General features: G+C 42.8%; 1 protein-coding gene across 8 annotated transcripts in view; it reads left to right on the top strand.

The window, feature by feature from the left end:
- Positions 1-14,288, top strand: part of MTUS2 (microtubule associated scaffold protein 2) — a 507,260-nt gene that overhangs the window by 166,867 nt on the left and 326,105 nt on the right. For all 8 annotated transcript variants that reach the window (XM_057489951.1, XM_057489952.1, XM_057489957.1 and 5 more), the window contains one exon: positions 5,659-5,899. In XM_057489951.1, the coding sequence (XP_057345934.1) occupies positions 5,659-5,899 (241 nt within the window). The remainder of the gene's footprint in view (positions 1-5,658; positions 5,900-14,288) is intronic.

Genomic DNA, 14,288 nt, shown 5'->3' with positions numbered 1-14,288 from the left:
GGAAGTTCCTATGGGCAGGGTCCTCACCTGACCCTACACTACTGGACGATGCAGTTGGCCTACCGCCAGGCTACTGCTTCCACACCCATTGGCAATGAGCTGTTATTGTTGCGGCTACCATATAAAGAGCTCTGCCCAGAGGCAGAGTCAGAGACAGGCATGCTGCATGCAGACTGCCCCAGAGGCAGCCGTGATTCCAGCACTAGACCTACCACCATGAGAACAAAGCTTGGTATAAAGCCTTTTACCCCTCACATTCCATTGTTGTTATTTAGTCTCACCAAATCCAGAGGGAACTTCCCCGGGGGCAATTCCCCACAGACGAGACAGGGAGAATCTCACATTCGTGCAGGTGAAGATTATAGTGCATAGAAAATAATGTGTCAGGCATGAATTAATTGGTTTTAAGTAAAATTAGTAATTACAACTAACATTTGGCTGAGGGTCTACTATGTATTGGGCCCCTGGAACACATTATTTATCCTTTTCTAGCCCTCACTAATCCTACAGTAACCCTCTGGAGGTTGGAGCTGCAGTTGCATCATTGTGTAGGCAAAGAAACATGTGGAGAGGCTGCCTCAGGGCCTTTGCACTTCCCTCTGTTTGGAATGTTCTTCTCCCAGATATCTGAATGGCTTTCCCCTTCCCTTTCTATAGGTCTCTGTTCAGTTGTTACTTCACTGGAGAGGCCACCTTGCCTTCCCTCTGAGGCCCCTTTCCTAGTTTATTTCTTCTTGGAACTTACCTCCTCCAGACGTGTATATTTCTTTGCTTTTGCTGCATCAACTAGAATGTAAAGTCCATGAGAACAAACACTTTTTCTGGCTTTGTTCCCTGCTGTGTCCCAGAATTTAGAACAGTGCTTGGCAAAATTCATGCTCAAAAAATGTTGAACGATAGCTGAATTATGAACTCATGTATACTGGATCCAAAAAAGAGTTAACTATAGCTCCCAGAGATAGAATAACTGAGTCCAAATTTGGGCTATAGCTACAGTGAGTGTATGGACATATTTACAGAATGTATTGATCACAGAGGAAGCTGCCAGCTCTGGCTCAGGGAAAGAGGTGGATCTATTCTCAGCAGTAGATCTTGGCCAAGGCTGACACTAACCAGGTGTCTCAGCAAGCTGACCATCTGTCCTGCCCTGGGGCAGGCCTTCAACAAGCTTGTTTCCTGACTTCTGACTGTAAGCCTGCCCAGAGGCTTCCCACCTCACATCTCTAGAGAGAGGATACTGACTGGAGAATTCAGGGGACCAGTCTCTGGCAGGAGCTCCTCTCTCTGTGCAGGGCTGCATTATGCCCACTTTTAAGTGGCCTTCTCATGTGGCTTCCCTGTAGTCGGACTGTATTCTGGTGAGAGGATACTAGAATCTGGCCCCAGGCAGTAGCACCTTACTAACAATGGACAAATTGCTACTCTGGTATGAGCTTGATTAATGTGAGTCTCAAATTCCCCAAAATTTATCCACCTAGGCCACTTAGGCTTGACCCTGGCCCTGCACTCTTTGGTGTCCAGGGATGCTTCTTATGAGCCTTCTGGGAGGTGGCCACCTGGCCCCACAGCGAGCTGTGGGTACCAAAGCTGGTTAAATAAATGAATGAACTTTTTTTTTTCTCAAAGCTTCATTGAAGAAGTAACCAACTTGTGCAAGGTCGAGTCCCTCAGGTCTGGCATAGCCGAGCATGTCTTTATCAAGCACGCCCTGGGAGGCAGTGATGCTGAGAACTAGGTGTTGGGCTGGCTTCCCTGCAGCCACCAAGGTGACTTCCTTAGTCACCATGGCACTGCATGCCTGCGGGGTCTACCTGTGCCTTTCTTACAAGGTGTACCAAAAGACCCACATCAGTCCTTTTATTTGCACCGTTTCTTCAAACAGAGTAATTTGGCCCCCTCCCCAGCAGACCAAGATCCCCTAGCTTTTTGTCTACAAAAACACATTCACAAGATAAACTTTATTTGGAGATACAGGCAAAAATCGTGCTACTGTCTGCAGTTCTTTCTTTGTGACCCTTTTTAATTTTTCCATTGTATATTTCTTTTCTTTATTGCTTTTCTCCCTCTGTAAAATACAGAATAATTTCTGTCTTATATGCACACTTTACCCCCAAATATTTTCTATTCTTAATCCTCTAGAAGTCTCTCCAAGTCTCAAGAAAATGCAATAGTGGAGGTGTTTGTGTCGTGTCAGTACTTCTGAGTCACCCTGTCGATGTGGGGACAGCAGTGCCACCATGTGCCAGCTGCTCTGTCTGGAGACTGTTTTTTGCCATCACCAGAGCATCTGAGGCCCAGGCCCTTTGCTCAGGCTACAAGATAGAGCAGAGAAGCCCCAGCAGACAGTGTTGTGCGGGGCTAATTTCTGTGGTGATATTTAATCATAAGTGGGGAGTAAGGCTGACCTTTGGCCTCTGCTCCTGTGGCTGTGGTTTGATGTAACCCACAGGCCCCCCTTCTGTGTTTAGACCGGGTGCCGGGAGATCCAGAAGCTTCCCCCCCTTACCTGTGTGCCTCAAACTCACCACAGGATGGCTTCAGCCGGTCTCCAGGAAAGAACACATTCCTGACCACTTGGAACAGAAATAATTTTCAGTCATGGAAGTCATGCATCTTTTAATAAAATAGCAAAGTCAACAGTAAAAATACCATGCTGACATTAGACTCTTCTGTCATTATTGGCAGACCCCGCTGGGCAGACAGCACTGGGTAATGATGACCAACATTTAGCTGGGTGTCCACTGTGCAGTGGGCCCTCAAACGGAGAAGTCAGTGCTCTTCTGAGAGAGGGAGTCTCTTCGTAGTTGGTGGGAGCAGCACGCGGAAGATAATCTTGGATCTAGTCATGCCAGGAGGTTAAAATATGCATACTTGTTTATACTGCTTTCTGCTTTCAGCGTTCCAGCAGTCCCAGGGGCATTCCCTCCTGCTGACGCCTTGGAAAAACCCTTTTAATTTTTGGCATGGGAAGGAAGGGAGCAGGGCTGCGAGAACAGGGATGAGGTATGGTGCTTGCAGTATAGAGAAGTGTGATCAGGGCTGGTCTCCCTTCCCACTCCCTGGGACCACCTTATCTCTGAAGGGTGTTGTGCTCGTCTAGGTTCTCCAGAGAAAGAGAACATACATACAAGTATGTATGTATAGGCATCTGTCTATCTATCTGTCCATCCATCCATCCACCCACCCACCCGCCTACCTACCTACCCACCAATCATCTGTCAAGACTTTAAGGAATTGAATCGTGCAATTGTGGTGACTGGCAAGTCCAAAATCTGCAGGGTGGGCTGGTGGGCTAGAGACCTATGGAAGAGCTGATGCTGCAGTTTGAGTCCAAAAGCCATCTGCTGGCAGATTTACCTCATGTTTAAGCGAGATCAGTCTTTTTCTATTAAGGCCTTCAACTGATTAGATGGGGCCCACCCACTATTTGAAGGGTAATCTGCTTTTTTTCAAGGTCTGTTGATTTAGATGTTGATCTCATCTAAAGAACACCTTTGCAGAAACATACAGAATAACCTTTGGCCAAAGATCTGAGTATCGTGGCCTTGCCAAGATGGCAAAATTAGCCATCACAAGCTCTCTCCCTGTAACAATCCCAGTGGCTTCTCAGTGAAGCCTGTACACTGACCCTTTGTCCCCCAAGCTCACAATACCACTGAAAGGAAGACAGGGCAGATATGAAGAGGGACAATCCAGTAAGAACTTACTGTGTGTGGTGACTGATTTTTAGGAGTCTGTTGGGAATCACAAGGATTCTTTACTTTGATTTCAAAACTATTTCTTTAAAAACAGTCCATTTGAGAAGGAAGAAAAACCCATTTGGGGTTAGTCTCTATGTGGTTATGACTGTGTGGTGATACCTGTTGTGTTCTGTCAATAAAGATGAAAGAAAAGAATATGAAGCTTTTTGTAGATGCCCTTGTTTTATTACAAATGCACTGATTAGGTATCCAAGACATACCTTCTCACTTTTTTAAGGGATTTGTTATTTTACCAGAGACTTAATTACCCAACAAACTGACAGACATTGAAGTTACTGAAATCATTTAGTTTTGAGTGACATCATGATGGATTTATGAGCCCTGAAAACTATCCAGTTTCAAAGAACCAAGTAATTACTGAAATCAGCAAAGTGCAATCCTAAAAACCTGACAGAGTTAGATTAGAAATGACAATCTCTTCATGAGAGCACCTGCTGAAAGCAATGAGCAGTGACACCAAAAATTTAGAAACTAAAATTAAAGGAAAAAATAGAGACCGTATGAGTATAATAGATAAGCCAAAGATTGATAGTAAGACAGTAAGTAGAGAATGGTAAAAATTTTTTCACAGAGCAGATGTAGAGTGTTCTTTGACAGGAATATAATTTGCTGCAGTCTGAATTCAGTCTATCTACTATAGCAATCATGCATATTTTACAATGCAATTATGATAAAACTTTAAAGGGCCTCATCTTTTACTTCAGTAATGTCAATTTGAAGAGAACTTTGTATCTATTTCAACATTAGAAGAATATCAAATTAAGGGTTTATCTTTTCAACAGTTTGGGTCAAAGCTTTATAGCCCTATTAAAGAATATTATTAAATGCTTGTGATTCCTCAATAGGTATGTTTGACACATAAAAATATATTGAGATTTAGAGCAGAATTAATTAACAGATATATCTTTTCATATATAGCCTCTGGCCTGCTTTTTTTTCCCCTTAAATTAAGGGAAACAGGATTTAGTTGTCTTATTTTGTCATTTTTTAATATGAAGGAATACTGATAATATGAACAGGCTTTGTGAGTATAGACTTGTGTATATAAAAGGTAGCTAGCCATAAGATGTATGCTAGTCCAAACTATTAACTGCAGGAAAAAATAACAGGAATGTTATGTTATTAGATTTAGGAATGAAAGGAAACATGCTTCCTGTATTTAATAAATATTTATTGACTTCTGCTGTGTACTAGACACTGTTGTAGGAGCTATGAATTCCGCAGTCAGCAAGCCCTTTCCCTAGAACTTTCCTTTAGTGAAACTGGCTCAAATTTTCCTGGACGCCAGGGAAGACAAGCAGACGGGGCAACTTGCAGTCTCCTATTTTTAATAATGTAAACAGAGGTAGGCGCCTCTGTTTTATCCATTAAATTCTCAATTCTTCCAATTAGGCTTTTCTCTCTCATTAACAATGCATATTTTATTTCCTAAGTCATCTATTAAAGACAATATAAATCGATCAAGTTTGCCTACTTGTTCTAAGACTAGGTTACCATAAAAATCATGCCCTCTCTTCTTAGGAATAATGAAACTTTCTTAATTCTATGAATGTTTGCCAAATTCTTTCCTTGCTTCATGACATTGTTTACAGAATTACTATTTGCACAAAGTCAGTGATTTTGTAGCAATCAAATTAAACAGTCATATAGAGTGAGTTCTTTTTTTCTCCGAGTGAAATGTCAGTTGGTAGAATAGTACAAGAAGAGACCTGCACATTCACCCAGTAACGCGGTCAATTTGGACGAAGACACTGGGGCAGAGATGGTAAGTGATCAGTGATGGAGCGACTCCGTGGGGGCAGATGGTTGGTGGGTGGTGCTTGCATTCCTGACCATGTGCCATACTCACCCTGTGATGTGAGGTTCTCTGATGGCAGCTTTTGCTCATTTGTCATAGGTTGCAGAACACCCTGGAAAAGAAGAATTTTGTTCTCCTCCCTATACTCACTATGAAGTTCCTCCAACTTTCTATCGATCGGCCATGCTCCTCAAGCCCCAGTTGGGATTGGGTGCCATGTCTCGTTTACCATCTGCAAAGAGCAGGATTCTGATCGCGAGTCAGAGGTCTTCAGCCAGTGCCATCCACCCACCAGGACCCATAGCGACAGCGGCCAATCTCTACAGCTCCGACCCTGCAGGTAACGCACTCAACAATCGCTGCTTTTTCCTGCTGCACTTTTAAATAGTAATCATCTAAGGTGGTAATAACTGCCTATCTCATGAATGCCTGACCCCATTTCAGAGGAGCCGTTTTATGTTTTTCCATTTGATTGTAGATGCAGACATTTGCCAAGACCCATCTATTTGCAGTGTCATCCTCCATCTCACCTTCGGATCAATGGTTCCTATCATCCCATCCTCACTTCTTATAATTTTTCCCTTCTTTCCTATAGCCTAGAGACCAGGATACACAACAGTTTTTCTGAAAAGGGACAGATAGTAAATAATTTAGGCTTTCTGGGCCATAACCGGCTGTGATGGAAGTACTTAGCATGAAAGCAGCCACAGACGATACGTGAATGAATGGGTGCGGCTGTGTTCCTGTGCACCTTAATTTTCAGAAACAGTGGGCTGGATTTGGCCTGCAGGCTGTGGTATGTCGGGTCTTCCTGTAGTTCAGGACTGGCCATATTACTCTGCTCACCTGTTCACCCATTTCCAACACCCATAGTTGCCTGCAGAACAGCCCCGCCCTCTTGCCCAGCCCCGCCCTCTTGCTCTGCAGTGGCTGCCCACCTTCGTCTCCTAAGTTCTCTGCACTTTTCTGTCTTCCTCCCTCCATTCTGCTCTTGTGACTTCCTCTAGGTTTTATGGGTCATTTTATTGTAGAAATAATACATATGCATTGTCAAATATTTTGAGTATAGAAAAACATGAAGAACTAACAATACTTATATTTTTAGCACCCACCCAGAGTTAATATTGTGGGGTTTTTTCCTTCCAGTGTGTTTTTTCTATGCATTTTTCAATAGTTGAAATAATACTGAATGTGAATGTTGTTTTTTCCTACCAATATCATATTATAGGCTTTTCCTATGCCATCAGTGTTTCAGAAATATTTCAATGGCAGCATAATATTCCATTCATTCATTTATTCATTTATTCAACACATTTGGGGTACTTAGGTGTAGGAGTTGTAAAGTGAAGACTGCAGCAGTAAACAACACAGAGGGCTCCTGCTTTATGCAGCTTACAGTCTAATACTTGAAAGAGAATAAAAAAATAAGCACAATAATAAATATATAACTTTAAACTGTGGTAGTTGTTACAGAAGCAAGGAACAGTGTTTTGAGAAAATGCAAGCAGAAAAGTTATATAGATGGTTCAGAGGTGCACAGGGCACCTCTTTGAGGAAGTGGAAGGAATGGGTGACAGAGGGAAATAACATCAGGAGTTAACCACTGTCCAACTGCTGGCTGTTGGGCCCCACATACTCTACAGTGTTCCCAGTAATGTAGCACTGGAATCTTTGTGTACACTTACTTGTCTTCTTTCATATTGTTTTCTAAGGATACATTATTTGGAACATATGTGTTAATTATTGGATAAAAGCATATCCAAACATTTTTTACAGAGAACTAAATTTCTAGAAAACACAGAACTATTTTCATATTAATGTTTCTTGAGAGCCCTTCTTCTTGCCACACCCTTGCCAGTATTGAGTATTAGCATTAGTATTACTACTGTTTTTTTACTATTACTGTGTTTCTTTTCTTATGAGTGGAAGGTACTATTTTCATTTCTTCGCCATTTTATTACTTTGTGAAATGTCGTTTACTCAGGCAATTAATTACTGATGGTCTTAATGGGTAGTTTTTATTTTTTGACAAACACTTCCATAAACAAATCAAATCATGTTTTGATGGTTCCCGTAATGTGTATGTATGTTGTAATGAACATACCTGTTACCACAGCTGCTACAAGTTACTTATGTGATTCAGACACTCAACAGTTGTTACTGAGGGACTGTGATGTATCAGGGCTGGTCTCCATTTGGGGCATAAAGCAGTGACAACAGACAAACAACCTTGGTCTGAGGAACTAAATTTCAGAATGGGGGGTGGGGAGAGATTTTTTTAGTAAATAAATTATATGTTGTATCAGAAGAAATAGGGAAAATTTATAGAAGAAAACGAAACGTTAGAGAAGGGGGATAGTTGGTTTGGAACAGGGAGGAGGGAGATGACAGTTTTAAATAGTGTCGTCAGACCAGGCCTCCTTAAGGAGATGATCTTTAAGCCAATTCTCAGAGGAGGGGAGGGAGGGAACCATGTGGATCTCGGGGTGGGGCTTTCCAGGCAAAGGAAGGAGCGAGTGCAAAGGCCCTGAGGTGGCAGGAAGGCCCGGGGTGCCAGAGCAGAGTGAGTAGTGGGCAGAATGAGTAATAGGGGATGAGGATAGAGAGGTGGTTGGCGCTGGGGGGAGCTGCAGAAGGCCTAAGAGTCATTGTAAGGATTTGACTCACATTCTGAGTGAGAAAACCATTGGAGGGTTTGGAGCTGGGGCAGGGTGATCTGCTTTTTATAGAAACAGGAATCTGTCTGAGGGGAGAAAGGCTGAGGCAGGGAGAATGGGCGGGAGGAGACACAGTGATCCAGCAGGGACAGAGACAGTGAGGAGGTGAGCACATGGGGCTCCTGAGTGACAGGACCTGAGTCGAGAGGGAAAGAGCAATGGCAGGCGGTTGCCTCCAGAGCTTTGGGCCTGAGCAGTGAGGAGAGCAGAGTTGCCCTTTAGAGAGGCGGGGAGAAATGGGTTTACGAGGAAAGGTGGGAGCTGACTTAGGACATGTTAAGGCTGAAATGCCTCTAGTTATCCTATGGGATAAAGCACTGGATCTAGGAATCTAGGGTTGAGAGGACAGGACCTGGCTGGGGATACGAAAGTGTCAGTCATCAGCGGGTGGATGGTATTGAAAGCTGTGGCACACCCCTTCACTGAGCAGCCGTCACTATCCAGCACCATTTCCCCTTCCCCTTCATCAGTAAGTTATAAATTTGATGTGGACTACAATTATGCACTTTTGAAATAGCATGATGTAACAAATGTTAATAGTTTTACTTGATGTACAAAGTTTGGGAAAACTTAAAATTAGCAAAAATTTACTTAGTTGAGATTCATCTTGCAATAGTCAAGTTGTGAGTAATTCAAGGTCTCTAAAAATACACTGCTTGCATAAAAACACTTCTGCCTACCGCACAGAGAATGCAGTTGGTGATTCTGTAACATCTTACTACGTGGATGGACATGACTCACTGGAGGGGGTGAGGGTTTGACAATATGGGTAAACGTCGAACCTCTGTGTTGTGTATTGGAAAGCAACATAAGATTGTGTATCAATGATACTTTAATGAAAGATATTAAAAACAAACAAACACATTACTACCCAGTAGCAGTGGGCCACTTGAGCACCTTTTGAGGCTGACTTATTTGTGTTCACACATTCGTGGGGAAGGTGACATTTCCTCAGAATTCAGTTCAGCCTTCAGATGTACACATGGGAGGGGCTCCCCATCCCTACTCCTTCAGGACCCCAACCCTCTTTCTTGGGCTTCTGGGTGTCTTAATTTAGAGAGAGAGAGATGTGTCCACATGGGTAATCAGTGGGTGATTATAAAGCCTTGTGGTGGGGACAGGTGTCACTCCCACGGGACATTGGAGATGTGACACCCTTTCTCAGTGCTGTTGGGAGAATCACTGGCAGAGGCTCTGTGACAATGGGAAGTTATTAACTCTAGTGAATGAGGAGCTTTGGAGGGCAAGGACTCAGCTCCCACTGGCTCCCGGGCCCCAGAGTCATGCCAGTGGCCCTGTGCTTGGCCTGCTTACTTGGTCTACCCCAGGCAGCAATCTTCTCCCCACTTGGGGAATGGTGTAGAGGCTCCCCAACTCTGAGGACCTACCCTGGTAACACACCTCACCCATTCACTTTTCTTTCTGTAGAAATACTTCCAGTTCCCTGCATGTTTTCCTCAGAGATATCCCCTTTCTCCTCAAGCACTATTATCTTCTTATTTCACAGCATCTTTTAAATGCAGAGTCAAAGTCCCTATCCACCAAAAAACTATTAATAGTTTCTCTTGAGACTGAGAAGGGCTTAACTTTCAAACTCTCCCAGGAGATGAAGGGAAACATTTGTATACCAGCCTTCTAGAGTCTAAAGGGAAAAGAGAATCCGAACAGCTAGGATTCCACATTAAAGCATCCTGAATGCTCACCTCCTGCCCTTGCCTTCCCGTCGAACACCTCTGGGGGGAGTCTCTCATTTTGCGTCTTCACTAAAAGAAATCTTCCATCAGTGGGAAGCGAGGTTTCCCCAGAGACTGGAATTCACAAAGCCGTGGAGAAAAAGCAAGACTCATTTATTTGTTCAACGATCACTTATTGGACACTTACTGTGTGTTAGTCCAAATCACAAGAGTAAATGTTAGCACATTTGGCTGCATTAAAATGAGCACTGTGGGTTTTAAGCACTCAGTTACGTCAGTAAGGAAAACATCAAGATGCCATAGATTGATGAGGAACAGGCATAAACAGTTTAAAAATAAGAAAATATAACAGCTGCATAAATGTCTAAAAATCCCACATATGCAATTCTGAAATTCAAAAAGCTAATATCCAAAATATATAAAGGACTCATGCAGTTCAACACCAAAACTCCCCCCAAATAACCTGATTAAATAATGGGTGGAGGACCTTAACAGGTATTTTTCCAAAGAAGACATATAGATGGCCAACAAGCCCGTGAAAAGATGCTCCACATTGCTAATCATCAGAGAAAATGCAAATCCAAACCACAATGAGATACCACCTCACCAGTCAGAATACCCACTATCCAAAAGGCAAGAAATAATGGGCATTGGTGAGGATTTGGAGAAAAGGGAACCCTCCTACTGTTAGTGGGAATGTAAATTGGCACAGCCACTGTGGAAGGCAGTGTGGAGGTTCCTCAAAAAATTAAAAATAGAAATACCATTTGACCCAGGAATTCCACTTCTGGGAATTTACCCAAAGAAAACAAAATCTGGTTCAAGAAGATACGTGCGCACCTCTGTTTATTGCCACATTATTTACAATAGCTAAGATTTGGAAGGAACCCAAGTGTCCATCAGTAGATGAATGGATAAAGAAGAGGTAGGTGGTACGTACACACAGTGGAATAAAAAAGAAATAAATCTTGCCATTTGCAACAACATGGACCTAGAGGGTATTATGCTAAGTGAAATAAGCCAGCAGAGAGACAAATACCATATGATTTCACTTAAATGTAGAAATTAAAAAAAAATGAACAAAACAGATATAAACTCACAGACACTGAGAAGTGCCTGGTGGTTTCCAGTGAAGGGTTTGGAGTGGGTGGGGGATGTAAGTAAAGGGGATAAAGAGGCACAAATTCTCAATTATAATATAAATTAGTCACATGGATGAAAGTACGGCACAGAGAATATAGTCAATAATTCTGTAATAACTTTCTATATTGACAGATAGTAACTACACTAGTTGGGGTGACCATCTAATAATGTAGGTAACTGTTGAATCCCTATGTTGAATACTTGAAACCAATTTAATACTGTATATCAACTATACTTCAATAAAAATAGCTATGAAACTGAAAGGTTTTTATAACTGATTTGGTGGCACTATCAGACCATAGTCATCATTTGTATTTGTATTTCAATTCATTTTGCTTCGTGTGAATAATCGTGCATTTTGCTGCAAAGTGTGAATTTTATCAGATATACAACACATGTTGTACCTACCATGAGTTAGGTATGATCGTTATTTTTGTATTATAAGTGAAGGGATGAAACTTAGAGTTGAGCTCAAGACTATCTTTCTGTGTTCGTGTTCTTAACCCCATGCTAGACTGTGTACTTTAACTGCCTGTGTTAAATCTTACTGTACTGCAGTAAATTATTTTACAAAGTAAGGATAAGCCCAATGTTTGTGGGCTTTCTATTTACCTTTTGTATGTAGCTGTTTTCAGAGTTGAGCCATCACAACAAGAGACAAGATACTGCTCAGAAGTCTAAAACATTTACTCTGGCCCTTTAAGGAAAAGTTGACTTCTGCCTTAGTGTAATGCCAGTTACCATTTAGGCTGAAAACATATGTAAAAAAAAGTACATGAGATTTTGAAGCTTATTGGCTAATGAAAGTATAGGTGAATTTAAATTCTATTAATGGGAGACAAGGTGAATTTATATTTTGTGAATATATTTTTATCAAAATCAATCTATTTTCCGAGGACATCCATTCTTTTTTTGATTTTTTACCCCTTGGAGAATTGAGCTGAGCCCACACAAGGCAGCAGGGCCTGTGGTGGCATACTGGTGCCAGGGGGAGGGGGCCCAGAAAGTGCCATGGGTGTTGGGGGACTGTACACTTTAGAGATTCTGAAGTTTGTCATTGCCGGAGAGCCGCAGGATCAAAGCTGCGCAGACGTCAGTCTTACACCAAACATCGGCTAGACAAACTGCATCTTTTGGGGGAGATGCTCAGCAAAGAATCTAATGAGGAATCAGTAAAGGAGTCTCTACAACTATTTTTCTAACTCTTTTCAAGACCCGTAGTTTTCTTAAGGTGATTTTTCAGATGGTGGAATTGAGAAGTCTTGGCCACTTAGTTTTCTCAGAGGTCTCCCCCCAAAATAAGAAGAGAATGTAGACAGTGACTTTAACAAATCAAGACACATCTTGTATCCAAACCACAGTAATTGAGGAGGAGCCATCAAATGCAGAAAACCTCTGGGAGGATGCCTTCAGCTGCAGGGGGGCACTGCAGGCCAAGGAGCACACAGAGCGGGAGGCTCGGCCTGGCGGGTATGCGCTTGGCGCAGTGGAATGGAGTACATGGGCAGGAGTCATGTGGGTCTGTGGCCCTGTTTTTCACCAAAGAACAGCAGGGAGAACAGAAAACATATGTCTATTTTAATCAGTCTGTATGGTTGGGTATAAAGAGACTCCAAAATATAAGTAACCGTACAGCTGCCAGGCTCATTTGTCTTGAGGGAAACAGGTTCAAACAAAAGCCTGCATGTCCACACACCTGGGTGCAGAGGAGAGGATTCCGGCCACCTTTGAACCCAGCTCCAGCCCCTTCTCATGGACCTCCTACCGACAGCTAGATAGGAAGGACTCTCCTTAGGAGATGAGTGAGTGTCCAAATCCCCACCTCCCCATGCCCCCCATGCCCCCCATGCCCCCCACGCCCCCTTGGCCCCGGTTGCAGGTGCCTGGGTCCCTGGAAGGGGAGGCCAGGTGTGATGGGGAGCCCCTGAGGTTTTAAATGTGATCTGACTTACGTTTTACGCAGACCATCTTGGGTAGTCTGTGCCAACAGGAATAGAAGAGAGTAGGAGTGGAGACCTGTTAAGGGCTGGTGCGCTTGTGCAGATGAGCGATCCCGGGAGCCGGGAGGAGAGAGGGAGAAAGGGACACCTTACTGGGGTATATTTGCCAAGAGGATTGGACATTGAAGGCAGGTGATGGGGGAAGAGAGGAGCCAATGCAAACTTCTAGAATTTGGTTTGAGCAACTAGATGGATGGTGATGCTATTTATTAAGATAGGTTGGCTAGCCAGGGAGTCAGGGAGAGACTAGGCCTGGGAGGAAGTACAAAGGCTTCTTTTTGGAAATTTCAGTGCTGCTGTCACAGAGGCAATTACATATATAAATCAGAGGTCCCAGGGGAGGTCAGGCTAGAGATTGCAATTTGGGGTTTACCAGATGCTAGCTACCAAAGTCAAGGGAGTCAAGGGCATATTTGAAAGGGCCTAGGAAAGTGGGTCTTGAAGTTCTCATCACAAGAAAAAAAAGGTTTTGTAACTGTGTGTGGTGACAGATGTTCACTGGACTTACTGTGGTGATGATTTTACAGTATGTACTACTTTTTTTTTTTTGAGAGGGCATCTCTCATATTTATTGATCAAATGGTTGTTAACAACAATAAAATTCTGTATAGGGGACTCAATGCGCAATCATTAATCAACCCCAAGCCTAATTCTCAACAGTCTCCAATCTTCTGAAGCATAATGAACAAGTTCTTACATGGTGAACAAGTTCTTACCTAGTGAATAAGTTCTTACATGGTGAACAGTGCAAGGGCAGTCATCACAGAAACTTTCGGTTTTGATCACGCGTCATGAACTATAAACAATCAAGTCAGATATGATTATTCGTTTGATTTTTATGTATATACTACTTTTGAATCATTACTTTGTACACCTGGAACTAATATAATGTTATGTCAGTTATACCCCAATAAAAAAAAAAAGAGAAAAGAAGTCAAGTGAATGCAGTTAGGCAACAGAAGGCCTCCCAAGGTGGGCCCTTCCCCTCCAACATTTAAAGCTCTAGCAGAGAAGGGAAGGCCAGGATAAAGGGTAGAAATCTAAGAGAAGGAAGTCCTTCAAGGAAGCAAGCAGTGCGCAGTAATTCTGAATGCCACTGAGGAGCAGGGTAGTAACACAGAGGAAGGACCAGAGAATTCGACAGCCTGGAAGTCATTGATTATCTTTACAAGAGC

The sequence above is a fragment of the Manis pentadactyla genome, chromosome 2 (assembly GCF_030020395.1).
Source record: "Manis pentadactyla isolate mManPen7 chromosome 2, mManPen7.hap1, whole genome shotgun sequence".
NCBI classification, from domain to species: Eukaryota; Metazoa; Chordata; class Mammalia; order Pholidota; family Manidae; genus Manis; species Manis pentadactyla.
Note: the sequence above shows the minus strand (reverse complement) of the source record. Positions and strands in the feature narration are given on the sequence as shown.